The sequence below is a fragment of the Myodes glareolus genome, chromosome 8, assembly GCF_982192425.1.
Source record: "Myodes glareolus chromosome 8, mMyoGla1.1, whole genome shotgun sequence".
NCBI lineage: Eukaryota > Metazoa > Chordata > Mammalia > Rodentia > Cricetidae > Myodes > Myodes glareolus.
In genome coordinates, this window is record NC_142033.1 from 76353610 (window position 1) to 76379695 (window position 26086).

General features: G+C 48.1%; 1 protein-coding gene and 1 long non-coding RNA gene across 4 annotated transcripts in view; one reads left to right on the plus strand and one right to left on the minus strand.

The window, feature by feature from the left end:
• Nucleotides 1–25306, minus strand: part of Gck (glucokinase) — a 38346-nt gene extending 13040 nt beyond the window's left edge. Inside the window, exon 1 of one of the 2 annotated variants that reach the window (XM_085692170.2) lies at nucleotides 24826–25306. In XM_085692170.2, the coding sequence (XP_085548296.2) occupies nucleotides 24826–24870 (45 nt within the window). In that variant the 5' untranslated portion in view covers nucleotides 24871–25306. Of the gene's footprint in view, nucleotides 1–1735; nucleotides 1922–24825 lie in introns of those variants that run through there. The other variant, XM_048450062.3, reaches the window with a different exon arrangement.
• Nucleotides 1992–6988, plus strand: LOC146893909 (uncharacterized). Of its 2 annotated transcripts, none has more exons than XR_015002779.2 (4): nucleotides 1992–2171; nucleotides 3646–3738; nucleotides 5637–5750; nucleotides 6590–6988. It is a non-coding gene; the product is annotated as an uncharacterized LOC146893909 (long non-coding RNA). The 2 variants fall into 2 exon arrangements; XR_015738601.1 differs by lacking the exon at nucleotides 1992–2171 and adding an exon at nucleotides 2476–3489.
• Nucleotides 25307–26086: the final 780 nt, after the last annotated feature.

Below are 26086 nucleotides of genomic sequence, written 5' to 3' on the forward strand. Positions count from 1 at the left end.
ATTGGGCTGCTTCCTACATGATTTTGGGACCTGACTTTGGCTGGCATTCAGTGAGACAGTCTGCTGTGTGTGTCTCTACAAGGGTCTCATGTTGCAGGGAGGCACCGTTAACTTGCTTGCTTCTCTTGTGCACCTTGTCCGAGAAGTCACAGGACACATAACCAACGTTCAAGGTCACAAGCAAACATAGGGCTTTTCCTGTGGGAGGACTCCCCTCCTCATCATTCCCTGGAGAGCACTGGAAGGTCTCCTTAGCAGATGCCAGCTCTGGGCAGTGTGCTGTGTGCTGCGTGGGATGTTAGAGAGGAGCTGAGAGCACGTTTGCCATCTGTCTGTCCAGGAGCATCTGTCCCAATGCTCATAGAGAGCCACCGAAAAGAATTACATGATGTTGGACCTGAGTCAGGTGGAGAGGGGAGAGGAGGGGAGGGGAGGAGAGAAAAGGAGAGGAGAGGAGAGGAGAGGAGAGGAGGCAGGTACCATGGTTGGTAAAGAGAGAGTGCAGCTGATGTTAAGGGAATGACTCACACACATGTGAGAAGCCTGAGACTCTGGGCTACAGAATGGGAACTTCTTGAATGTTCCACAGAGTGGAAGTGGGGAAATTAGAGTGTCTCCACAGTCTGGGTACAGTGACACTGAGCATGGACAGACAGAGGGTAAGGTCTAAAGGACATATGCATTTGCTGGCAGCTTGAGGCGTAGGGATTTTAGGTAGAGACACATTGCGAGGATCCCATGGGCTAGCCTGAGCAACTAGAGAAGGGCTCCATTGCGACTGAGCATTCTGGGAAACTGACCTAAGCACACCACCCGTCTGCCTGCGCACATTTGTCTCAAGTGTGTATGTGTGGCCATGTGAGAACAGAGGTCGGGGGGCACAGTGGAGATGCACACTTGAAAGTCCTCAGTATGGAGATTTCTTAAGGCTGCAAGTCTGGAAGAGTTCACAGGTCAGATAGCAAAGTGGGAGGAATGGAGCTGGCAGAGTCAAATACCCTGAACAGGCTTTGAGATCCCACCTTAGAATGCAGTAAAAAAATAACACGCCATCTCTGGTCAGTGAGAGGCAGAGATAGGTGGGTCTCTGAGTTCAAGGCCAGCCTGGTCTATAGAGCTAGTCTGAAGAGAGCCAAGGCTACACAGAGAAATCCTATCTTGAAAAACAACAACAACAACAACAATAATAATAACGCAATGTTACATTTACCAGATGAAGAGGTCTCCCTAGCACCGGGAGAGGTGGTCCCAAGGCACTGTAGATCTCAGAGAATCTGGACAAGGGCTAGAGAAGCCTGTGGATAAAAGCTACAGTGCCCAAGATCCAGAGGTAGTCTCAGTGCCCCCATGTCCAGCCTCAGACTGGCCTCTTTTTTCCCAGACCCATGGTAGCTATATATACAGGAATAAATGACCCTAGGCCAGTCATCCATGTACTCCTGAGGAACAGAGCCCTACAGTCTTCCAAGTACAGCCATAAGGATCTCTGAGCGACAAGAAGCACTAGGAAAAGCCCCCAGCCTAGGCACCGTTGTCCCAGGAACAAGCCCCCTTGGATACCTGAACAAGCCCAGTTGGATTCCTCAAGAGATGGATGAGGGGTACCAGTGAGGAGGGTAGAGAGGGAAGAAGGGCCATATCCAGCCTCCTTCCAAGACTGCATCTGTCCTATGGCCCCTCAATCCCTCGCTCCAACTCCAGGGTACTGGCATCTCCAGCTGCGAATAGCCCTTACCAGAGTCAACTGGGTTCTACTCCTTGTAGTATCCTTAGCCATCTCTCCGAGAGGACAAGCCACAGGGAGCTGGGGAAGCAGAGATGTTCCTGCCTCCTGAGGCCACCTGTGGCAGGTGAGGGCTGTCTGACTGAGTGTTGCAAGAGCCAGGCGGCCAAGGGCTTCTGCTCTAATGGGCCAGATGAGCGGCCTCTGAAATACTCTGCCACCTTACGTAGGGTCAGGGCCAGGCGAGGACAAGGGACCACGTGGGGTCAGGTTTAACAAAGGCCACAGGGATAAGGCTATGAGGCAGGCTGCTGTGCTCTTTGAACGTTGCTTGGGATTGCTATGGAGAGGCTGACAGGGTGACTGGAGCCAGCCCACCCACACCCCACCTCTCAGCCTTGTTAAGGAAGATGGCAATGGGTGCCACGAAGGGTCAGAGGGGAAGCAGGTATGTGTGCGCTGAGGAACTGTGCGTGCCAGTGAGGCTTCCAACGGGGATCCCCATGAGTTTCCATCTATGGAGGGCTGGCTATGCATGTCACAAGGTCTGAGGCTCCATCATGGAACCTGGGTGGGAAGGGGAGGCTGGGAAGGGAAGGAAGCCAAGTTTCTGTGGAAAGAGGATAGAGATTAGCCACAAGGAAGAGGGAGGGAAATGGTAAGGGAGGGGAGGGGAGGGGCACCTGTGCAGTACAAACAAGGGTGGATTCAGGTCCTCAGGGCTGCTCTGACATGTCCCCCAAGTAAAACAATACTGAGTGTTTCATTCAGAATTTTTTTTTAGTGCCGTGGGCGCTCCTTAGACTGCCTTGAACCCAAACAGAAACAGAATGGAGGAGGCCATTACATTTTGTGACAGACAGGCTCAGGGCATGGGATCTCTTTGAGTTCCTCCCTGAGGTTCAGACACCCCCTAGTCCTTTGCTTGGGTTTGGCAGGGACTGACCCCAACATGCTCTGCACTCTCTGGCATCTCCAAGCCCTGCTAAAATTAGCTGCCATTGGCAAGTAGGTCAGGGTACAGAGGGTGCCTTGCCAGGTTCTCCCGCAACTGGCCAGTATGGTCACCCCCTGACACGATCGATCTCTTTCCCAAAATAGAGCAAAGCTGGCCTCATCAGACCTCATGTGACAAGTCTCTCACCACCCAACCCCTGGTTCTGAGTCCCTTTTGCTGTGGGGACAGAGCTCATGCCTGAATTTGGGGTGCAGGCCAAGGAGCAGCTGCCTGGGGGTCTCGCTCCCATCTTCCGGGGCAGGCCAGATGAGGAGGAGGCAAATCCTCTGGGAGGCAGGAGATGGGGTGTTGACCAAGGCAAAGTCAGAAACAAACCAATCCACTCTCTGTCTTGGCAAGACTGTTTGTCCATGAGCAACAAGCATCCTCCCAGAACCTGTTCCAAGGAATGATCTCTTCTCCTAACTGGCTAAGCACACAGCACCAGATTCCAGCAACTCACACCCACGCTCCTGTGAACCCGTCTTGTCCCTCAGCACCGTGGTGAAGCTAGGGTAGTGTAACACAGCGGACTTCCTACACTGGAGGGTTGTGACTGGATAGCCTGTCCAGAGATGGGGGATCCGGACAGAGGTGCCTTGGGGGCCAGATCTCATGATGCATGCTCACGACACAAGAAGCTGCCCAAACACCGTGTCTGCTTAGGATTCAGAGAAAACAGTAGAGCTTCGCAACCATGACCGTCTCTCCATCTTCATCTTTTTCTGCTAGAGTGAGGGAAGCAGACCAAATGGATCGTTTTCTGTTGGTAATATACCTCCTTCTGTGTGTGTGTGTGTGTGTGTGTGTGTGTGTGTGGCGTCTGTGTGCAGGTGCATGTACCTAGGCGCTGCTGTGCAGAAGAGGCCAGAGAAGGCTATTGGGTGTCTTTCTCTAACACTCAGCATCTTATTTTTTGAGACAGGATCTCACAGTGAACACGAGGCTTTCAGCTAAGCTGGTGGCTAGTGAGTTCCTCAGATCTGCCTGTCTCTGCCCTCCAAATGCTGGAGTTTCGGTAACGTGTCCTCACACCCGGTTTTAACGTGGGTCCTGGGAATTCAAGCTCAGGTTGCACAGCAGTGCTCTTACCCAGTGAACCACCCCTTCCCCACTGCTGTGCCTTCTTCCCTTCCTCCTCCTCCTCCTTTTTCAGACAGTTGTGAGCCACCATGTGGTTACTGGGAACTGAACTCAAATCTCTGGGAGAGCAGCCAGTGCTCCCAACCCTGAGCCATATCTCCAGTGCCCCCCACCCCCAACGCCTTCCTATTCAAGAAGTTAATTCATATGCAGGGCTGGATTTTCTTTTTCAGTAACCTCAAAGCAATGGCATGACAAGTGTAGTAACTGATATTCAGGTTTATTCATTCTAATATCACAAATGGAGCCGGGAGGTGGTGGTGCACACCTTTAATCCCAGCACACAGAAGGCAGAGGCAGGCGGATCTCTGTGAGTTTGAGGCCAGCCTGGTCTACAAGAGCTAGTGCCAGGACAGGCCCCAAAGCTACAGAGAAACCCTGTCTTGAAAAACTGCCCCTCCAAAATGGGCCATAGCACTGTGTGGTACTTCCACGCAATCATAACAAAGGTAACACTGAAACCTGACAAGATGGCTCAGTGGGTGAAGCCACACAAGTCTGATCACATGAGTTTGATTCTGGAACCCATGTAAGATGAAGGAGTGAGAGCTGGGGAGATGGTTCAGCAGTTAAGAGCACTGGGTGCCCTTCCAGAAGACCCAGGTTCAACTCCTAGCATCCACATGGTGACTCACAACCTCGGTAACTCCAGCTCCCTCTTCTGGCCTCTCTGGGCACCAGGCACACACATGGTACATAGACACGCACATAGGCAAAACATCCAGAAATATAATGAAAGAAAAAAGGCAGAGAGAAGCAACTCCATGGAGCTGTTATCTGACGTCCACCAGTGTGTCAAGGCATGTGTGGCACCCACCCCCCCCACACACATGCAAGAATAACAAGTTAAAATGTTGAAAATAAAAATATTTTTTGAAAAAGTAAGGTTGATCTAGATTATTTTTAAAAATCAATGCATATGGCTGTTTTGCCTGCATGTACGTTGGTGTGCTATCTGTGTGCAGTGCTAGAGGAGACCAGAGGAAGTCATGGGATCCCAAGACTGGACTTAAGACGGTTGGGAGCCCCTGTGTGGGTACTGGGAGTGGGACCCAGAGGAGCAGTCAGTGAGTGCTCTGAACTGCTAAGCCTTCTCTCCAGCTCTCAGGTTGATCTTTCCCTGTTAGCATATGTGGTCGTTAAATATGAAATAGCCCTCACAGGATCGTGTGTTTGAACACTGGGTCCCCCCTTGGGGGCGCTATTTTGGAAGGCCTTAGAATCTCTAGGACAGTAGCTCTTAATGTGTAGGTCATGACCCCTTTGTGGGGGTTGAATGACCCTTTCACAGGGGTCGACTATCAGATAGCCTGCATATCAGATATTTACATTATGACTCAAAGCAGTAGCAAAATCACAGTGATGAAGCAGCAATAAAATAACTTTATGGTTGGGGTCACCACAACGTGAGGAACTGCATTAAAGGGTCGCAGCGTTAGGAAGGCTGAGAACACTGCTCTAGGAGATGGTGCCTCCCTGGAGGAAGTGAACCCCTGCCAGGCAGGTCTTAAGTTTTACAGCCAGACCCCACTTGATGTTTTCTCTCCACTTCCTGACTGTGGACTCAGTGTGAGACCAGCTCCTCACAGTCTACAGCTATTCCTTCCCTGCTACGATGGACGTGTCCTCTAGAACTACAGGCCGAAATAAGGCTTCCCTTATATGCTCTGGCTGTCCTGAAACTCACCCTGTAGACCAGGCTGTCCTCTGCCTCCCGAGGGCTGAGGTTAAAGGAGCGTGCCACCACTGTCCAGCTCTCCATTTACTTCTTAGCAGGTACTGTCACAGCAAAAAGGAACTAATACAGCATGCAAAGATGTCAGTGACATTCCATCGAAAGGGATTGGCAGCCACCCTCCTGTAGCTCACTACTGGACACTGCCTCTGGTATGCACTTTAGGTATATCCCCCGTGCTGTGTAGGTCTAGCCTGGGTAACTGCCTCTGGTATGCACTTTAGGCATATCCCTGTGCTGTGTAGGTCTAGCCTGGGTAACTGCCTCTGGTATGCACTTTAGGTATATCCCCCGTGCTGTGTATGTAGGTCTAGCCTGGGTAACTGCCTCTGGTATGCACTTTAGGTATATCCCCCGTGCTGTGTATGTAGGTCTAGCCTGGGTAACTGCCTCTGGTATGCACTTTAGGTATATCCCCCGTGCTGTGTATGTAGGTCTAGCCTGGGTAACTGCCTCTGGTATGCACTTTAGGTATATCCCTGTGCTGTGTAGGTCTAGCCTGGGTAACTGCCTCTGGTATGCACTTTAGGTATATCCCCCGTGCTGTGTAGGCCTAGCCTGGGTAACTGCCTCTGGTATGCACTTTAGGTATATCCCCCGTGCTGTGTAGGTCTAGCCTGGGTAACTGCCTCTGGTATGCACTTTAGGCATATCCCTGTGCTGTGTAGGTCTAGCCTGGGTAACTGCCTCTGGTATGCACTTTAGGTATATCCCCCGTGCTGTGTAGGCCTAGCCTGGGTAACTGCCTCTGGTATGCACTTTAGGTATATCCCCCGTGCTGTGTAGGTCTAGCCTGGGTAACTGCCTCTGGTATGCACTTTAGGCATATCCCTGTGCTGTGTAGGTCTAGCCTGGGTAACTGCCTCTGGTATGCACTTTAGGCATATCCCTGTGCTGTGTAGGTCTAGCCTGAGTAACTGACAGAATCTTGCAGAAATGATGGCAGCTAAGCCATAAGACACTGTGGCTCTTGTGTCTTTTTCTCTTTTAGTCTGTTCCCTCTGAGGGAGGCCCAGAGCCATTGGTGAGAGCATGATTCGAGAAGCTGAGTGTCCTCATGACATTGGGAGAAATAAATGAAGAAATCACTAATTTGCCATATTGGAAACAGATCTACCAGTCATGGTCAAGCTCCCTGCTGCTGCCCAGACACTCCTTGAGCAAATCTCAGGGGAGAACAGAAGGCAGACTGCCTGCTGGACCACAGAGATCGTGGTCAACTTGTCTTGAAAGTGGCTTTTTTTTTTAAACACAGCAGCAGATTTCTAAAACAAGACAAATGGTTGTTTCTTTTTGATATTATTTGTTAATGACATTTTCCCCATGGATATGTGTAGATGATGTTGACAATTTTCACAACGGAGCAAATACAACAAATGGGCCACCATAAGGGTGTCAGTATGGATAATTTTATTTTTATTTCATGTGCCCTGGCATTTTGCCTGCATGTGTGTCTATTTGAGGGTGTCGGATCCTCTGGAACTGGAGCTACAATCATGAGCTGCTATGTGTGTGCTGGGAATTAAACCCAGGTTCTCTGGAAGAGCCATCTCTCCAGTCTGAGTAGTTTTATTTTTATATATCTGTATTTTATACATTTTCTGTGATGAATGGAACATTATTTTTACTTTTAAAAAGACTTATTCATTCTTATTTTATGCATATTGAAGTTCTGCCTATGTGTATGTCCATGTACCACATATATGCCCATTGCCCACAGCAGCCAGAAGAGGGTAATGTGTCCCCCCTGGACCTAGAGTTATTAATGGTTATAAGCCATCATGGGAATAGAATCTGGGTCTTCTACAAGTACCCTTAACTGATGAGCCATCCATTATTATAATATGTTGAAACAGGGTCCCACTGTGTAGCTCTGACTGGCCTGCAACTTGCTGCATAGACCAAGCTGGCCTCAAACTCACAGAGATCCACCTGCCTCCACCTCCCAAGTGCCAGGATTAAAAGCAGGAACCACCACATATGGCTGGCATATTATTTTTAAATTAGGTTTTAAAATAGAACAGAATGAAGGGGCCACATAACTGGTTTTTTGGTTGGTTTTTTTTTTTTTTTTTTTGGTACAAAAGCTCCAAAGCCCAGATCCACAGTTATATTGGCCAAATTTCCAGGCCCCTTATGCCAGAGGGAAATAAAGAGGATGCCAGGGGGCCCACAATGCCAGCCCATCCCCCAGTTGGCCTGTTCTCTGACTGCCCTCAGCACTAACCAGGCTCCGGGCACCCTGATGCAATAGGGTGTGGAGGCCAGTGAGTGTCGCAAGTGTTTACTTACCACAGAGTAAACTAGAAATTGGCTGGGCCTTTGTGTAAAGGGGCAGGCCATGAGCCTGGTGAGTGGGAGGTGTCAGACAGTGAATGGGTAGTGGTTTGTGACTAGGATGCTGGGAATGGAGAGCCAGAGGGAGGTAAACTGATGGCCAGCAGAGCACACCCTGACGGACGCCACAGCTCATCTGAGAGCGGTGACTGCACCTTGTCGGGTGCTATGGCAGAGTTTTGACACAAATGACAGTTGTGTGCTTGTGGAGACTGAGGCCCGTGAGAGTTAAGGGATGCAAGGATGCTCAGCTAGTAACCTTTCAGTGAGTTCATGCCCAGGCCATTCTGATTCCAAGATTGTTAAGATTTAACCTCCTCCTGCTCTCCTTCCTCCTTTGAGACAGGGTCTGGCTATAGCTCATGATGGCCTCAAACTCATGATTCTCCTGCCTCCACTTCCCACCCAGAGGCTGGGATGACTGTTGCTCAAGACTTCATTCTTCCTAACTAGATGTAGAGGGAGAGCATTCTAGGACCAAGCACACATGGCTGAGGAAACAACCTCAGAGCAGCTTCCATGGGAAATAAATGTGGAGACTTTGGCTTCAGCTGGCAGGTGAGGGGGTGTTGTAGCCAGTCTGCTTGCCTCCGACAGCCGGTGGGGCTGGAGGTCTGGGGCCCCTGTCACGAGCAATGCTCAATCCTACAGGGCATGGGGTGGGGACAGGACAGAGTGCAGGGCATGTAATGGAGACAGGGCAGAGTGAAGTGCGAGCGGTGGGAATGGGGCAGTGCGTATGGGGCAGCGGGTGCAGTGAGCATGTGGTGGGATGGCGCGCAGTGCGGGGGCGGGGGACAGTGCAAAATGCGGGTGAGGAATGGAGTCGTTTCTGTTTCGATACCAAGTTCATCTTCTTTGCTGCTGCTCACTGCTGTTGCCTTCCTTCCGTCACTGATTTCAGAGCCCAGCCTCCTCGGGCTTCTTACTATCGACTGAGGCTCTCCGGGAACCATCCTTGCCTTCAGCAACAGTCCAGGCCCTCCGAGGCATCTAGACTCATGACTCGTGGCTACCACAGTCTTAGCCTCTCCAGTGTGACAACCGCCACTGTTGGACTGCCCAGACCATATGGTGGAAGTCACTCTAATAAATCCCCCTTTTATCCCTATTAATTCTATCAGTTATGCTCCGCTAGAGAACTCGAACTGATACAATAAAAATAGGAATCATAGTGAAGAAAAGAATCCAAAAGAAACTAATATCCAGGGAGCTCAGACATGGAAGTCAGAGGTTAAGTCAACTGTCTTAGACATGCATAGTGGATCGAGAATTAGGGGAAGTCAGGAGAGACCATAGATAAAGATGATAATAAAAGCACTGAAATTATTTTAAAAGGAACCCAATGGAAATTTTGGAGTTTAAAAGCAGAATAACTGATGTGGAAATATCTCTGAAGGGCTCAATGGCAGAGTTTAGGTTCGTTATTTTTATTTATGTGTACGGGTGTTTTAAGAGAAAGTATGTCTGTGCACAACATGCGTTCCTGGTGCCTTACAGGCCAGAAAGAGGGTGCTGAATCCCCTGTAAGAACCGTATATGTGCTGGGAATTGAACCTGGGTCCTCTGGAGCAGCAGTCTGGACCATGGAGCCATCTCTCCAGACCTCAATCAGAGATCTTAATGGGCATAAGATGGAATCAGGGAAGTTGAAAATAAGGCAATGGGGAGTATTCGGTCTGCAGAACAGAGTAAGAAAAGCGAGAGAAAGTGAACAAACCTGAGGGGCCGATGAGACCTACCCAACACATTATCGTCAAGACGGCGGCTGTGGAGGGAGAGGGGTGGCGAGGGGCGGGAGAGTAGTTGAGAAGTAACGGCGACACCGTTTTCCAAGTCTGCTGCAAAATAAAAACGCACATACAAACTCCGAGCAGAAGCAACCGCGAGTGATCCAGGCAGAGACGGTTTATAGGCATGGTGTCAGCAGGCCGAGACTCTTGAAACCCGCAAGGAGAGTGAAACCCGGCACACGCGGAAGCCGCAGGGAGACTGGAAAGCTGCCTGTCATGGGCAGCAGCGGCACCCTTAAAACCCAGAAAGAAAAAGTCATAACTGAGAGCTCAGTGCCTTCAAAACGTGTCTCCAGCAGAAACAGAAAGGAGAGACTGAGATATTTCAGATGAACGGAACCAGGCGGAATTCATCCCCAGTACACCTGCCGCACAAGATAGTCGAGAAACTGCCTGTGGCTGAGAGGGGACCCAGGGTGGGACAGGACAGTGAGAGAGGAGAGTTGTGGTTCCTATAAACGTCCCAACCCGTGGCACCTGTGATATGTCCCTTCAAGTGACACAGACGGAAACACAGCTGACATTGTACTCAGTGGTGAAAGACTTAATTTTTTTCTCCACTAAGTCAGGAACATGACATTTCTCTTCAACACAGTGCTGAAATGCCTAGTCAGAACGGTTGCGGAAGGAAAAACAAAGATACCCAAACTGCAAAGGGCTAAAGTGTGGGCATGTTTGACTCTCAAAACCCGTATGTAAAACCCCAATTACCAGTGGGACGATCTTAGGGTGAGGTCTTTAAGAGGTAGTTAGAGCACAAGGACAGAGGTAATTAATGCCTTTCCGTCGGGTTCCAGGGAGCTTCTTGCCCCACCCACCATGTGATGGTATTGAAAATGAGAATGGGCCCTGACCACAGCGCAGCTTCATCTCGGACTCCTAGACTCCAGAACTGTGAAAAAGTTTACAAGTGTCTTAATTTGTAAAATTTTCTTTAGCAACCAAATGGACTGCAAACCGTTTCCAATTCAGATGGCGTCACTGTATCTGTAGAAGGGCACAGATAATCCACAAAAATGTGTGGGTCAATTCACCCATTCACAGAAAAGTCGTTTGCATTTTTACCCAGCTACAGCAAGTCATTCAAAAACAGTAAGGAAGCGACTCCATTTACAACAGCGCCAAGGAAGGAGCTCCTGGGGAATAAAATCAAGGGGATGAAAGACTCATTGACAGCTGAAAACAACTAAAGGAAGCAAGAGACACCTTAACAGATGGAAGGAACCAGTGTTTGTGCTGTGGAGACACCAGAGCTGGGGAAGCACTATCCCAGTGACCTGCAGTCTCGGCAGGCCCTAACAATATCCGATTATGTTTTTTTTTAAATATTTATTTATTTATTATGTATACAATATTCTGTCTGTGTGTATGTCTACAGGCCAGAAGAGGGCACCAAACCTCATTACAGATGGTTGTGAGCCACCACGTGGTTGCTGGGAATTGAACTCAGGACCTTTGGAAGAGCAGACAATGCTTCTTAACCACTGAGCCATCTCCCCAGCCCCCCGATTATGTTTTTTGCAGAAGGGAAAAACTTGTTTTAAAATTTAAAACAGAATCTCAAAGAACCCTGAATATTCAAAACAATCTTGAAAAAAACCAAACAATTAGAGGATTCCGTAGTTCCAGTTTCAAAGTTACTGCAAAGCGGCCTAGTAACCGAAAGGGCATTATGATCGATGTTGCTTTAATGGCGCACACAACCCAGTGAGACAGAACAGCGTGTCCAGGAACAATCCCCCTTGCATGCCACTTGATCTTTGACAAAGGTACCAAGACAATTCAATGGAAGAAAAACAATCCCTTCAGATGGGTAAATTTGGTGTCCATGTACATAAGAATAAAATTGAATTCTTCCCCAACACCATAACAAAAATGAGCTTGAAGTGACTCAAAGGGCGAGAGGATGCACATGGTGATGCTACATATGTGTGAGAACAGTACAATGAAATCCATCACTTCTTATGCCAATCAAAAGTTAGTTACAAAAGAAATGTAATGAAAGGATGAAGCCAGAATACTCTTAGAAGATACGGGATAAATCTCAGTGGACTTAACAGTGGCCTCTTTTTAACTTTTTGTAGTGTTGAGGATCAAGTCTAGGCCTTTACACCAGTGAGCTACATGCCCAGTCCTGGAATAACTTCTTAGGTGTGACACCAAGGACACTGGCAACAAGAGGTCACAGATAATCAGGCTCTATCAACAGTTAAGGGCTTGTGCAGTGGCCTGTTCAGTAGCTACAGCCTCAGGAGCCTGAGACAGGAAGATCATTTGAACCTAGGAGTTCAAGGCTAATCTGGGCAACACAGCAAGAGCCCTATCTCAGAAAACAACCACAAAGTTAGTGGGTAGACGGGCACTATTCAGAGGGCACTGGATGAAAGAAAATATTGTAAATCTTGCATCAAGTAAGGAAGGGCTTAATTCATATAAAACAATAAAGAAAATTCTTACAATTCAACAGTAACAAAAAAGTAAATAACGCCATGTGCTGGGCAAAGGATTAGAACAGACCTTTTTCTCAAGAAGATTTAAGAGTGGACAAAGAGCATGTGAACAGACGCTAGTCACTGGGGGAAATGCTAAGCATAACTCTGAGATATTCACCACTAAGACAGGTGTGTTTAAAAAAGGACAGGTTTTCTGGGTGGGGGACAGAAAATAAATAGGTGTTGTTGCCATGGTGACGTATTGGCAGAGGAAAGAGTTTGGGTCCCTCATACATTGCTGGTAGGGATGTAAATAATTCGGTTGTTGTGCAAAACAATTTGGTGATTCATTGCAAAGTTAAACATGGTAAATGTCATATGACCCATCGATTACACCCTTAAGTACACACTCTTAAAGAACTGAAACGGGGACTCAAACAAATTCTTGCATGCAAATGGTCAGTCATTAGGAGTGATATTCACAATACCCAAAAGGTAGACACACCTCAACTACCTATCAACTGACGAATCAATGAAGGAAAAGATATCTGTACAAACCAGTAAATGTAATTTAGCCATGAAAAGGAATGAAGTTTTGGTACACAATATAGCACAGATTAACCTCAATAATAGCATGCTAAGTAAAGTAAGCAGGAGAGCTGGCTCAGCGGTTAAGAGCAATGACTGCTCTTCCAGAGGTCCTGAGTTCAATTCCCAGCAACCACAAGGTGGCTCACAACCATTCATAATGAGATCTGGGTGACCTCTTCTGGCATGCAAGCAGACATACAGGTAGAACACTGTATACATAATAAATAAATAAACCTTTAAAAAAATAACTCTTCTAAAAAGGAATGATTCCATTTTTGCAAATATAGAAAGGTAAATTCATTAAAATAAAAAGAATAGTGCCTGTTAGGGATATGGAGGAATAGGAATCTAGTGAGTTTCTGGGTGGAATGATAAAATAGTTTTGGAAATAGTGGGGTGCTCTGGAATATTAGTTGAAGATGTGTCACATTTGTTTATGCTGTAGAACATTTGTTTAATGACACTTTAAATGGTCTTTATTCATTTAAAGATTTATTTACTGTGTATACAGTGTTCTTTCTGCATTTTGCCTGCACACCAGAAGAGGGCAACAGATCTCATCATAGACGATTGTGAGCCACTATGTGGGTGCTGGGAATTGAACTCAGGACCTCTGGAAGAGGAGTCAGTGCTCTGAGCCATCTTAACAGTCCAAAAGAGGTTTCGTTTGTTTGTTTGTTTGTTTTGTTTTTTGTTTTTTGGGTTTTTTTTTTTTTGTTTTTCGAGACAGGGTTTCTCTGTAATTTTAGAGCCTGTCCTGGAACTCACTCTGTAGACATACTGAACTGTATTTTTAAAAATTTCTCCTGGGGAGAAAGCCCAGCAGTTAAGAGTGAATGACTAATAAGCCTCCCATTTTCCTAGTAAAAGCAGGTGTTTACTTCCTTAGTCACAATCACACTGTTCTCTCATTCAACAATGGAAGGTGCTTTGCACAGTTACCACATGGCACCTAGACTGGGCCCGAGCAGTTCAGTACTTCTTTGCTGGTCCAAAACTGGAGCTAAACTTGAGGGCATCTTGGCAAAGGCCAGTCTGGATATCTCAGTGAAACCAAGGGACTCACAAGGTTGAAGACTAAATTGATGGAACTTCTCACTCCAGTGTGCTGTTTCAAGTGCCTCAGAGTCCCACCGTTAGGAGAAGGTAGGGAGCTATACAAGTCAGAGGAGGAGGATCCATGGGCAACCACACGAGAAAAGAATTGAGATATCATGAGGTTTTTGAGGGGGACATCCTAAAAACTTGGCTGGAAAAGAAGACTTTGATTATTCAAACCAAAAGATAACTCTTGGGACCCATATATTATCAGCAGGGAGTGGGCTGCGGAAGGATAGTGCACATCCAGAGTGCCCACAAGTCTTCTGAAGGTAGAGCTGAGGCTGGGGAGGGTGTGAACTCCGCACAGAGAAGAACCAAGTGCTCTCAAATACACTCACCAGCAGGGTGTCCTCCCAGGTCCTGCATGGTGACACTTCCTCATTGCTGTGAAATTTTGTTTCTCATTCTTTCTCTTTCTGAACAGGAGCTGACGTTTAAGTTTGGTTCTTCAATGTCCTCCCAAAGTCCAATAGGGATAGGGAACATTTTAGGTCAGGGTGGGTGGTGCCCCATGACGATATAGTAAGAGTCCAGCCTTCCTCTTCTTCCTTTCACTTTCCAGTCATGAGGTGGTTTTACTCCATTACATTCTCCTATCAGAATTGTCACGAGTCCTAAGCAGCAGGACTAAATCAGCTGTGGCACTGGCAGAAAGTGAGCTGGAGACTGGACTATGCTGTGTCTGGGCTATGCTGCAGTCAACACGGTGGCAGCCAAGGCTGTCCTTTGACCTCCACATGTGTATATGGTGTCATGTGTTCCTCTGTATTCATTCTCTCTCTCTCTCTCTCTCTCTCTCTCTCTCTCTCTCTCTCTCACCACATGCATACACAAAAGATAAGAAATTAGAGACTGGGGGGCTGGAGAGATGACTCAGCGGTTAAGAGCATTACCTGCTCTTTTAAAGGTCCTGAGTTCAATTCCCAGCAACCACATGGTGGCTCACAACCATCTGTAATGAGGTCTGGTGCCCTCTTCTGAACTGCAGGCATATACACAGACTATTGTATACATAATAAAAAAGAAATATAAAAAAGAAATAAGAGACTGCCATTGCATAATATGATCAAAGATAGCAGAAAAGACACAAACAACTCAAAAAAGGGGTTTAGTTATGGATGCAGGGAGTTTGTAAGGCTCATGAGACTTATACATGACTTATACGAAGGCATTTCAAAAATGAGAAGAGATGGAAGATTTTCAAATAATGTAGATTATTTAAAACTTCCCTCAGGAAGACAAGAAGAGAGGTGCCAATAGTTGAAACAGGGATTCATGTGGAGCCTTTCCTCTTATACAAATGCCAAGCCCAGATGCTAAAAACAGAAACAAAAACAAAAACAAAATGATACATTGGGGCTAGGGATGTAACTCAGTGGCAGAGCACTTACCTAGCTACCTGAGAGCCTAGGGTTTGATCTCCAGAACAACAAAAATATGCTTATGAAAGCCTTGCCAGTGACTCGGACAAAAATGACCTATTGAATGAGTGATGACAGTCAAGAGGTTTTGGTGATCAGGGAACGAATGTGAGGGTGTAGAGGTGGGATACCTCATGTCTGGCTGTGACAGCAGGGTGGGTGGGGCTTGGGGAACAACGATGCTCTAACTCTTTACTTCTGTCTCTAGGACTTACCTAGAATCAAAGATCTACCTGCCTCCAAGATCTGGAAGGAGGGGCAAACAAGCTGGGGCATCATATAGCAGGCATCGGAGTGATGGATGAGAGAGGCTGGGGTGTATATACAGAGAGTAAAGGCTGTGGACACGGTTCATAGGTATAAATGTGGGCGTATGCCCTCGGGATCTATCAGGGCCACTCACCTCTTCAAGCACACACCTGGCAAAATGTCCAGGACTAGGACATATAAGAGCCTTGCCTACTCAGTAAGATACAGCATCTCTATTTTAAAAGAAAACATCTCACCGGGCAGTGGTGGCACACACCTTTAATCCCAGCACTCGGGAGGCAGAGGCAGGTGAATCACTGGTGAGTTCAAGGCCAGCCTGGTGTACAGGAGCTAGTTCCAGGACAGCTAGGACTGTTACACAGGGAAACCCTGTCTTGAACTGACAAAAAACAAAAAACAAACAACAACAACAAAAAAAAAGAAAGAAAGAAAGAAAAGAAAGAAAAAGAAAAGAAAATAGCTCCAAAGATTGCCCAATATAGACACAAAAACATATATAGCATCATTAGTCCAAAAGATAAAATGGAAGAGTACCCTACCCTGAATGCCACTGCATAGCCCCAGGATGGCTCCGACTTAAACATGGACACAAGCAGGAACTGGGGGGGATGTTCAGCAACTGGGGTCATCTAACCCTGCCCTGGGAAAGGCAGATGCTGCCTCCAATGTGGAACACAGTCTGTCAGTTCCTTCTAAGGTTTCAATGCCTACTTACACAATGTCATTCTCACAGCTCACTGCTCGCCAAATGAGCACTCGTGTACACACAAAGACTTGTACTAGAATGTTCACGGAAGCTTCACACAGGACAGCTTGGGCTGGGAACAACCCAGATGCTGACACTGCTGGGCAGTGGGAAGGGGCAAAGAGCAATGCGCTGCTGACAGTGCAAAGCTCGTTTCCAGGGAAAGAGCCGGCTACAGCAGACTGGACTCAAGGCCTCTGCTCACAGATATTCTGGAAGGGGAAAATAAAGAAGGAAAAAACCAAACTTAGATTCCCAAGGACTGGAGTGGGAGAGATGATTGACAGCAAGGAGGCAGGATCAAGAGGCCTCTTGGAGTGCTGGGAGGAGTCTTTTATTGTTATTTTGTTTTTTGAGACAGAAATTTTCTGTGTATCCCTGACTGTCCTGGAACTCACTCTGTAGACCAGGCTGGCCTCCAACTTGCTGGGGGAATATTATTTTAAGGTGTGTTACTTTTTTATGTTGAGGAACATTTGTTTTAATGTTGTAAAGATGTGTTGCATTCCTCTATGCTGCATTTGTTTAACTCTGTGAAGCTGTGATTTTTTTTTTTTTTGCCTGTCTAAAACACCTGATGGTCTAATAAAGAGCTGAACGGCCAATAGCAAGGCAGACGCAAGGATAGGTGGGGTTGTCAGGCAGAGAGAATAACTAGAAGGAGAAATGAGGAAGGAGCAACCAGAGAACAAGGAGAGGAGAACACCAGGGGTCAGCCACCCAGCCACCCAGTCAGTCATGGAGTAAGATAGACAGACATAAGGAAAAGGAAAAGCCCGGAGGAAAAGGTAGTCGGGATGACTTAAGAAAAGCTGGCAAGAAACAAGCCGAGCTAAGGCCGGACATTAACAAGTAAGAATAAGTTTCTCTCTGTGTGATTTATTTGGGAGCTGGGTGGTAGACCTCTCAAAAAGCCCAAGGAATAAAACACCAACAACATCAACTCAGAGATCCACCTGCCTCTGCCTCCTGAGTGGTAGGATTAAAAGCATATGCCGCCATTACCCAGCTCGATAGGCAACTTGGTGGTTACATTTGACCAAATTCATTAAACTTCACCTGAAAAGATGGATTTTATGTTTTCGTTGTGAGTTTTTGAGTTTCAGTCTTGCTGTGGAGCTGAGGCTGGTCTTGAATTTTTGACCCTCTGGTCTCCACTTCCCGAGCATTAGGGTTACAAGTAGGTGTCACCACACCTGGCTTGAAGAGGTGGATTCCACTGTAGTAATGCTGCACATTCAGAAGGAAGAGCAGAGGACCATGCTGGAGACAGATACGGCGGTCTCCTGGGAAACTTTTTGGGTATCTAGGACTACGGAGGTTGTAATTCCTGCTCTGATGGTGGGATGCAGGGCAAGGGATGGCATGGGGACTCTTTCTAGCTTCCTTCCATGAGTAATTCATACCTCCAAAACTGCTGCTTCAATCCTATTCAAATAGGGATTTGATGCTAGAACATTTGACAGAACTGCGTAGGGATTAGAAGAAAAATCTTGCCATTCACACAAGTCTCTATTTTTATGGGGCCAAGGTGATATGCATCCTAAAAGGTCTCTGGTCAAGAGAGTCAGAGCTTTCTGGAACTCAGGCTGCCTCGACTGAATGGGAGAGCGAATTCCCTTGAAAACAGCTTCTGGGAGGAGCTCCTCCTCTCCATTTTAGGTCCTAGCCCAAGTATTGGTTGGTGATTGTCACGATTAGAGCCCACATCTCGCTGTGTGCTTAGGTTTATAGTCTTTGCGTTCTGTGCGGCAGAGCCAAGAGAGCAGAAGACTGCACCTCCTGCAGGTCCAAAGGCCCAGGCCTGGCCCGTCATGCTCAGCAATGGCTCTGCGACCTGGAGGTTCTGCCTGCAACTGATCTATGGTCTCATTTGTCTGACGTCCTGTGACTTTGAACTACTGTGGCCCCTGGGCTAGCTTCTTGCCTGTGGTACTTCCAAGGGTGGAGTAGATACCTTTTTTTTGTTTGTTTGTTTCTTAAAAAGCTAGTGTCCTTTCCTGCCTGGCCATAGGGCCTTCATTCTGCCCAGGGTCAGGCAGTAATATGCCCAGCACTGTGCACAGAACTGTCTGGCTTGTCCTTGCTGTCCTCGCCTGCTGGGTTGCTTTCTAGACCATGAGGCATCTGGGAGGTGTGACGATAGAAGCCCTTCCCTGTAGGGATTGGATGAAGTCCTGTGTGGATGTTCGTGGTTGACATGGTGCAGTCAAGGAGCCCAGGGCTTTGGCCCCACTGCAGTAGTAAAGTCTTCCCTGGGTGAGGCTCAGAGGAAAGGCAAACTCTTCTTGGGCCCATGTGTGGACACTGATAGTCTGTGCAGAAAATACCCACTGTGGCTTCCCCCTGGGTATGTGTGATCTGAAGACTGCTCCTACTCGGGTTAGCTACACCTGCCTCCTTGTTCATCTGTGTGCAATAACTCCTCTTCCTGGCTTAGCTCTAAGTGATACACACACTAAACTCCTGGTATGCTGAGGCTTCTCCACCCAAGAACCCAGTGCATCCAATCCCAGTGTTTCTGTCTGTTCATATGCTTGTTTTTCCTTCCGTCTCTCCACTCAGGTCAGTTCCCAGAGCCATGCAAGGATGAGGCACCATCCATTTTTGCTTCTGGAAGATTGCTTGGTCTCTTTGTGCCCAAGGCCCTTGTGATACATCTGGCAGTCATCAGAAAAGCTAACCTGAGCCTTTTTGAGACTGAGAACCCCTGACTTCTAGGCTGTCGGCCAGATGACATGTATCATGTTACCTTTAGATGTGCTCAGTTTAATCTTGTATCTGGACTAGCCCAATATCCCTAATGGACAGGGTGCCACTGACATGTCGTCCCTCGGCATCAGGCAATTCTAAAGAAATGGAAACGAGGTGAAGTGGGCATAAAAAGTGACCCTGGATGGATCAGAAGAGAGGAGGTCAGGAACTTAAGCAAGTCAGGAAGTGAGAGTTCCCAGCAAGGTGACCGAACCCCAGTGTTATGCGGGAGGAGAGCTAGCAACTAGCTTTTCAGGCGAGAGTCCTAAGTGGCCTTTGCTGTGTCCTCCATTGTAAATACTGCCAGTATGCAAGGGAGCCGAGTGGAAATAGCACTAGCTCTAAGTTACTTTTCTGTCACTAAGGTAGAATACCTGGACAAAAGCAGCGTGATGGAGAAAGGGCTTATTTTGGCTTGCAGCTCCAGGAGGATACAGTTTTTCAAGGTGAGAAGATGTAGCAGCAGGCATGGGTATCAGGGAGGCAGAAGCAGAAGGCTGGATGGTTACATCGTATCCACACTCAGGAACCAGAGAATGAAGAAGAAATAGGACAAGGTTGTATCTGCTCAAGGCCCACTCCCAGTGACCCACTTCCTTCGGGGAGGCTCCACTTCTTAAACCTTCCATAACCTCTCCAAACAGCGCCACCAGCTGGGGATCAAGTATTCAAACACATGAGCCTATGGAAGACATTTCACATTAAACCACAACAAGCTCCCCCTGAACGCCGAGATCTGCTCATAGAACCCCTCTCCTAACCTAAGGCTTGCTTTCTCTACCAAGTTGCCTCCAAGCCAAGAATTTTGCTAGACCATCTGATCCTTCAGACTCAAGGGAGAAGCTACTTTGCCCACTTCCAAGAGGCCGAAGTTCTCCGGGAAGGCTTCATGGAGAGGGTTGAGCCATGCCTGAATGAATTCTACCTGCTAACTTTCTCCAGATAATCCAAGCCAAATTGCCCCTCTTAAACTTCCTGGGTATGTGAACTGCTCAGGAGTTTTTTCAGTTTTACATGGTGTGTGTGTGTGTGTGTGTGTGTGTGTGTGTGTGTGTGTGTGTGTGCACGTGCCATGGCATTCCTGAGGCAGTCAGATAACAACTTGCAGAGGTCAGCTCTCTCCTTCCATCGTGTGGGTCCTGGGGACCAAGCTCGGGTCATGAGGCTTATCAGCAGGTACCTTTCTCTACTTAGATCTCACGGGCCTTGCCACCTTCTTGTTTGAGATACAGTTTCTCACAGAATCTAGAGCTTGCTGATTTGGCTAACCTGAGCTGGCCAGTAAGCTCCAGGTATCTGCTGTCTCTGATTTCCCAGCTCTGGGATTTCAGGTGTGTGACTCCACGCTCTGCTTTTGTTTGGATGCAGGGAACACAGACTCTGGTCCTCATGCTTTGTTGAAAAGAACTACACTGAGACATCTCTCTTGCCCTCTTTGCAGCCAGTCTGAAAATGCGTTGGGAGTTAATTTACAGATGGTAGGATTACTCCACAGGAAGCCTGTACTCCAGGGTTAAAAGTTAGAGAAAGTGTGATACCCACCCAGAAACTGTCATTAAAACGCTCTCCAGGTAAAACAAGCCACTAAATATTTCCACACGATATGAAGCAATTTCAGAATCACCTACCCAGTTAATGAACACTTGATCAGCTCTGTATTAGGCATATTTACATGTATGAATAATCATCCTGTTCAGTGCAAATATTCCCACCCACACTTTGGTACCTGGTGGGCCATGGTCCCTCCCTAAGGCTCCGAGATGGCAAACTCACAACCAGACTCACTTGAGATTTGCACTCCAGATGGAATCAACTCCCCCAGAAAGACTGGAGGAGTTACTCTTTTCTTAAATTTGGCAAAGAAAATACAGTGCCCGTGGCCTATTTGGGACACATAATGAAACACTGATTGTTTATCTGAAGTTCAGACCTAAGTATCCTAATTTTTTATTCACCGAATCTGGAAGCCCTGGCCTCTTTCCAGGGTCCCAGGCACCGGGAAGCATAGGAGCGCAAAGGCTGGGCTGGTCTCAGAGTGGCTCCTAAGTAACAAGCAGAGAATCCTGACCCCAGCCTCTGCTTTTATGACCCAAGAAATCCCTACCAGAACAGCCCTACAGTCTGTCTCTGAGGACCCTTTGCTCTTCAACAGGAGGCCCCCTCGCGGGCCATGGACGGAGCCCTGAGAGTCTTTGGCTCACAGAAGCAGTCAAATACCAAGAGTGTTTATGGGGAGCAGCTGCACAGGTGGTGGAGAATTATGTCTGTCCCCATAGATTCTACATCAGTAGGTTTCTCTTCTGTATCCAGGAGCTGACTGACCGCCCCCCCCCCCCATACTCTGAAGGTATTTCCTACTTCAGAGCCCTCCTAGGACAAACAACCAAGGGACAGGCAGTGTTCTCTACTGCTGAGCCTTCCATGCAGGCTGCTCAGGAGGCAACACTGGATGGAAGGCTGAGGACATGGGTCCCGTTCACAGTACACTAAAGACCTGTCCATGCCCGGAGCTCCCTCCTCTCGCCCCCTGCCCCGTGGCTCACTGGGCCATGCAGGAGACTTCAGTATGAAATGCAAAGGCCGTGACCTTGGAAAAATCTGAGCACAACCCACCCCTCTCCTTTATCCTCCTCAATGCTGCTCAGAAAGGCAATGGTCCTATGTGATTGTTTTATATTTAAATGTAAGAATTTAATTAAAACTCTGTATAAAATATACTTTTCTTATCCGTGATGGAGGTGCAGTCCAAGACCCTCAGTGGATACTTGAAGACTTAAGAGACAGAGAAATATATATATATATATATATAGGTGTATATATATATATATATATACACATATATATAAGATTTGGCATGGTAAGAGGCCAGCAGCAACAACTGATAATCAGACTAATTATAACGACTGTTCTTATAAGCAGTGTTCTTTCAAAACACACTGCTTTCCTGCATTCCCCCTTCTGTGAGGGGAGGTAATGGGGCAGCCACGTAAGGAGATGGAGTGAGGAAACGAGACTGGGCGTCATGAAGCAGTTAGGCTACTGCAGAAATGTTATTTGAACACAAGTTTGAGATATTGTCAATCAATCTGATAATGGAGAAAGCTTCTAAATGAATATTGGGCAGGTAGCAAATATAGCCTTGCTATATATTACTCTAAATATATAGTAAATAGTGGATACATTTACAGAAGTATGATTTACAGAGAAGCATGTGAGATGTTTCATCATGCTACACAGAACAACATACAGTTTTAAACTTATGTTGGGGAACTTGAGAGACGGCTCGGCACTTAAGAGTACACTGCTCTTGCAAAGGAACGGAGTTCAGTTTCCAGCACCCATGTTGTAACTCCAGTTCCAGGGGATTCGACGCCTATTCTAGACTCTAAGGGTATTTGGACACACATGTGCACATTCTCAGATACAGACATACATATGTACATAATTAAAAGTAAATCTTTGAAAGTTCTTGTTGGCTTATCTTTGGAATTTTCTACACATTTTGGACAGCTGTAGGCCACAGGTACATGAAATCATAGCGAAACTGCTGATGGGGGTGTGGCATCTGCAGAGGACTGTGGCATCTGCCCATGGGGGTGTGGCATCTGCAGAGGGGTGCGGCATCTGCCGAGGGGGTGTGGCCTGAATTTGACTGCATCTGCTGCTGACTAGAGAATGCTCTCAAACCCAGAACCGCTAATGTGCAAGGCCTGTGGGATGTCAGGGAGAGTCAAGGAAGAGCTTGTGGGTGAGGGGGTATTAGTGTGGGAGACAGGACAGTAAAAGAGGCAGAGTCATGGTTCCTACAGATGTCTCAACCCTTGGGACCTGAGAGTGTGTCACCTAATGTGATGAGAAGGACTTGGGAGATGCGATTGAGTTAGTGACTGAGAAAGCCCTGGGTTACCTGTTTGGGCCAGTGTTGTCACAAGGAGAGCAGGGAGGAGAGGCTCTGTGACGATGGAAGCCTGGGTGAGAGGGGTGCAGCTGCCACCTCTATAGTGCCCAGAAGGAGCCAGGTCTGCCAGCACCTTCACTTTAACCCCAGGAGATTCATTTTAGATGGAGAACTTTAACAGAGCAAGTATGTGCTGTTTTAAGCTCTTATTGGTGGCAACAGGAGACTCGCATTAGGACCTGTAGATCCGTTTAGTTAAGCACCCACATTTCCAGGATGTCTACCCGGCTCCTCAGTGTGCTCAGCCCTGCAGTTGACCATCCTGACAGGCAGAGCTCCGTCCTCTTAGCAGCTGGCGGAGGCAAACATCATTGTTCTAATTAATTAGCAATCAGTCATAGGCCCAAAGAGGCCAAGTGGTGGCCTCCAGACTCAGCCTGGCCTGTCTGTCCGCTGAGGTCCAGACATCACCTCCCTCAGGGACAGACTCATACTGGGGAGTGAGAGAGAAGCACAGATCTGGCCGCGGATTACAGAAGATTCCACCCGGCAGGACCCAGATGTATCAAGTCAGTAGCAGAGGCTACAGGGAACTAGAGGTTTGGATACGCAGCCTATGTAGGTAAGAGCAGGAATTAGGAAGCTGACGAGTCTAATGCCTTCTGAATCCAGTCCTGCCAGCAGCTTCCAATGCTACTTTAGCTACTCAGAGCAGCTAATGTGCCTTGCTTGGCCAAGTCAGGGACCCCTCTGCACACACTAGCCATAGACAGACACACCCATGTGTGTGCTTTAAAGACTCTTGGGGGGACGACGCAAAGGAGCTCTGGGAAGTCAGGGCATACACAGCAGCTTACGAGGAGAGTTGATGCCCATCTCCCTTCTAGTGGGCAAGGTCCAGACCTCAAATGAGCATGAGGCCATTGCCTGCCCGAATCAGGTGAACATGTATGCAGTCACTCCATAGCTTTTTTCCCATTATAGAAAAACCACCAGCTCTCCAACCCATATGTTCACCACCTTCTGTTTCCAGCCACCTTGTGCTCCCCAAGGGTTGTGGAGTGGTTCTCTGGTTTGGCATTTCTTAACTAAACCAGAGCGCCAGTGGAAGACACATGTAAGACTTTGTTGGGGTCCTGGCCCGTCGCTTTCTGCACCATGTGGGCCCTCTCATTCAAGCTGGCCCGGATGGATGTTTTCTAACATCATCAGCCCTGGCAGAGGCAGGCTAGGGGGTGTTTATGCTGACCTTGCCATTTCACACAAAGAGGAGAGAAGCCAGGCCGTGCCCCAAACAGCTGAAGCCTGCTCACTTGAGAATGGGAATCCTGTTGTCTCCAGAAAGGGAGACTGAATCCTGCTCACGTGAGAATAGGAACCCTGCAGTCTTCTCTACTCATGTTTCACAGCAAGCTCACTGCTCAGCCCAGGGCCAGCACTGACAACACCTGGAACTCTCTATTGTTGGGGAAAGGACCGCCCTAGGCTCTTCACCAGGGAGCAGCCGCCCTCAGGCCCCCTGTGAAGTGCTGTGAGGAGAAGGAGGCCTTTGATTTGTGGTGGTTCGGTACCACCTCAAAACTAGGCAGTAGGTTCGTCCCAGTAATACTTCAGGCAGCCAGACACCCCAATTGGATCTCTGACTCCCCCTCCCCCCACCTCAGAGTGTCCAGCAGATCGCTTCCCAGATCTCTGTGCAGCTCCTCTCCTGGCTCACAAGCCTAGGAAGAAGAAATCTTTCCACCCCACAAGTGCCCCTAGCCCCATCTTTCTTAAAGATTCTGTAAAGAAAAGCACATTCTGAGATGCAGACCCTTCTTGGTGGCAGCCAAATCTCTGAGTGTCGGGGACACACAAAAGGATGCTCCTAAAAGGAGGTGGGTACCTTTTCCTTCTTGGTGGTCTCCATCCTGGTTCTGTCATCCAGCATCTGAGCCGCTGCCAGCCCAGGCGAGCTGGGACCCCTCAGTGTTCCCCACCAGATCTCCAAAGCAGAAATAGCCCAGGTTTCTCCCACACAGCCACAACCAGCGCCGGGCCTCAGAGACTACAGTCCACCGCAGCTGGCTGAGGTCACGGTTTCCTCCTTTTCATGTTCTCTTCTGGCCCTCTCCCCACACAGGCACCCTCAGGCCCAGTGTTCTCCAGGAGGAGCCATGTGGTTCCAGGGAAATGTCCTCAGTGTTGATTGACTTTCTTCCAGTTATGCTGAGCTGCGCCGGCTTGGTGGCCTGAGACAGACTCAGCAGAAAAGGTGTCTCCCTCCTGTGGCTTGGGGGTGGCTTTCGAGTGATGAGGCAACAGGTAACTGTCCCTCACGACCCAGCTTTCTTCTCTGGGCTCAGTCACAGTCAATGCTGCTGTTCCTACCAGGTGTGGAGTAGATTTCTCCTGCAAGGGCCTCTGTGCTCCTGAGAGGCCTGTGGTTTCTATGGTGACCATTCTGTCATTAGAGCTACCATGCAGAAAACTAGGACTGATGGCCAAAGGCTTCTACTCCTGTCACCATGGTGACCACTCTGTCACTCTGTCACCACAGTGACTGCGGGCCTGGTAGACATTACCACCTGGAGTCCCCAGGTCAGCGCCTCAGTTCCTTACTTACTGAGGAGTGGTGGCCTCTGTGTCTGAGAACCAGAAGAACAGAGAAGGCTTGGCTTCTCTTGGCTGCCAGCCTGGCTGTGTGTAATGGGGACAGCTAGCAGCTTCTTGCTGCTTTCCCTTCCTCCTGTTCTAAAACCTGAACTGGATGGTGGGCCTGAGCCACACACGCCCGGCTGAGCCCACACCACTAAAGCAGAGGCCCATGCAACTGTGTGTGTTTGTCGCTCAGGAAGCCCCAGCCCAGGGTACAGCTCCACTGTCACCAGCCCAGCCCAAATGTTCCTAGTGAACTTGGCCTCCGCAGTGGGAAGACCTAGGCGATGGAGCAGGGGACCAGAGCGCTGGCTGAGAGTTCAGTCCTGGAGCAAAATGCAGAGTTTCTGACCCAGAACTCTGAGGTCTCGTGTGCATTTCACACTTAATGGCTTCTTAGTCGGGCCCGGCCTTTTTCAAGCAGTCAGTGTAGCCAGTGGCTATTTTATTGAATGGGGTGGCTACCAACCCCTGACCTGAGCCACCGCTGTTCTGGAACGCAACAGTGG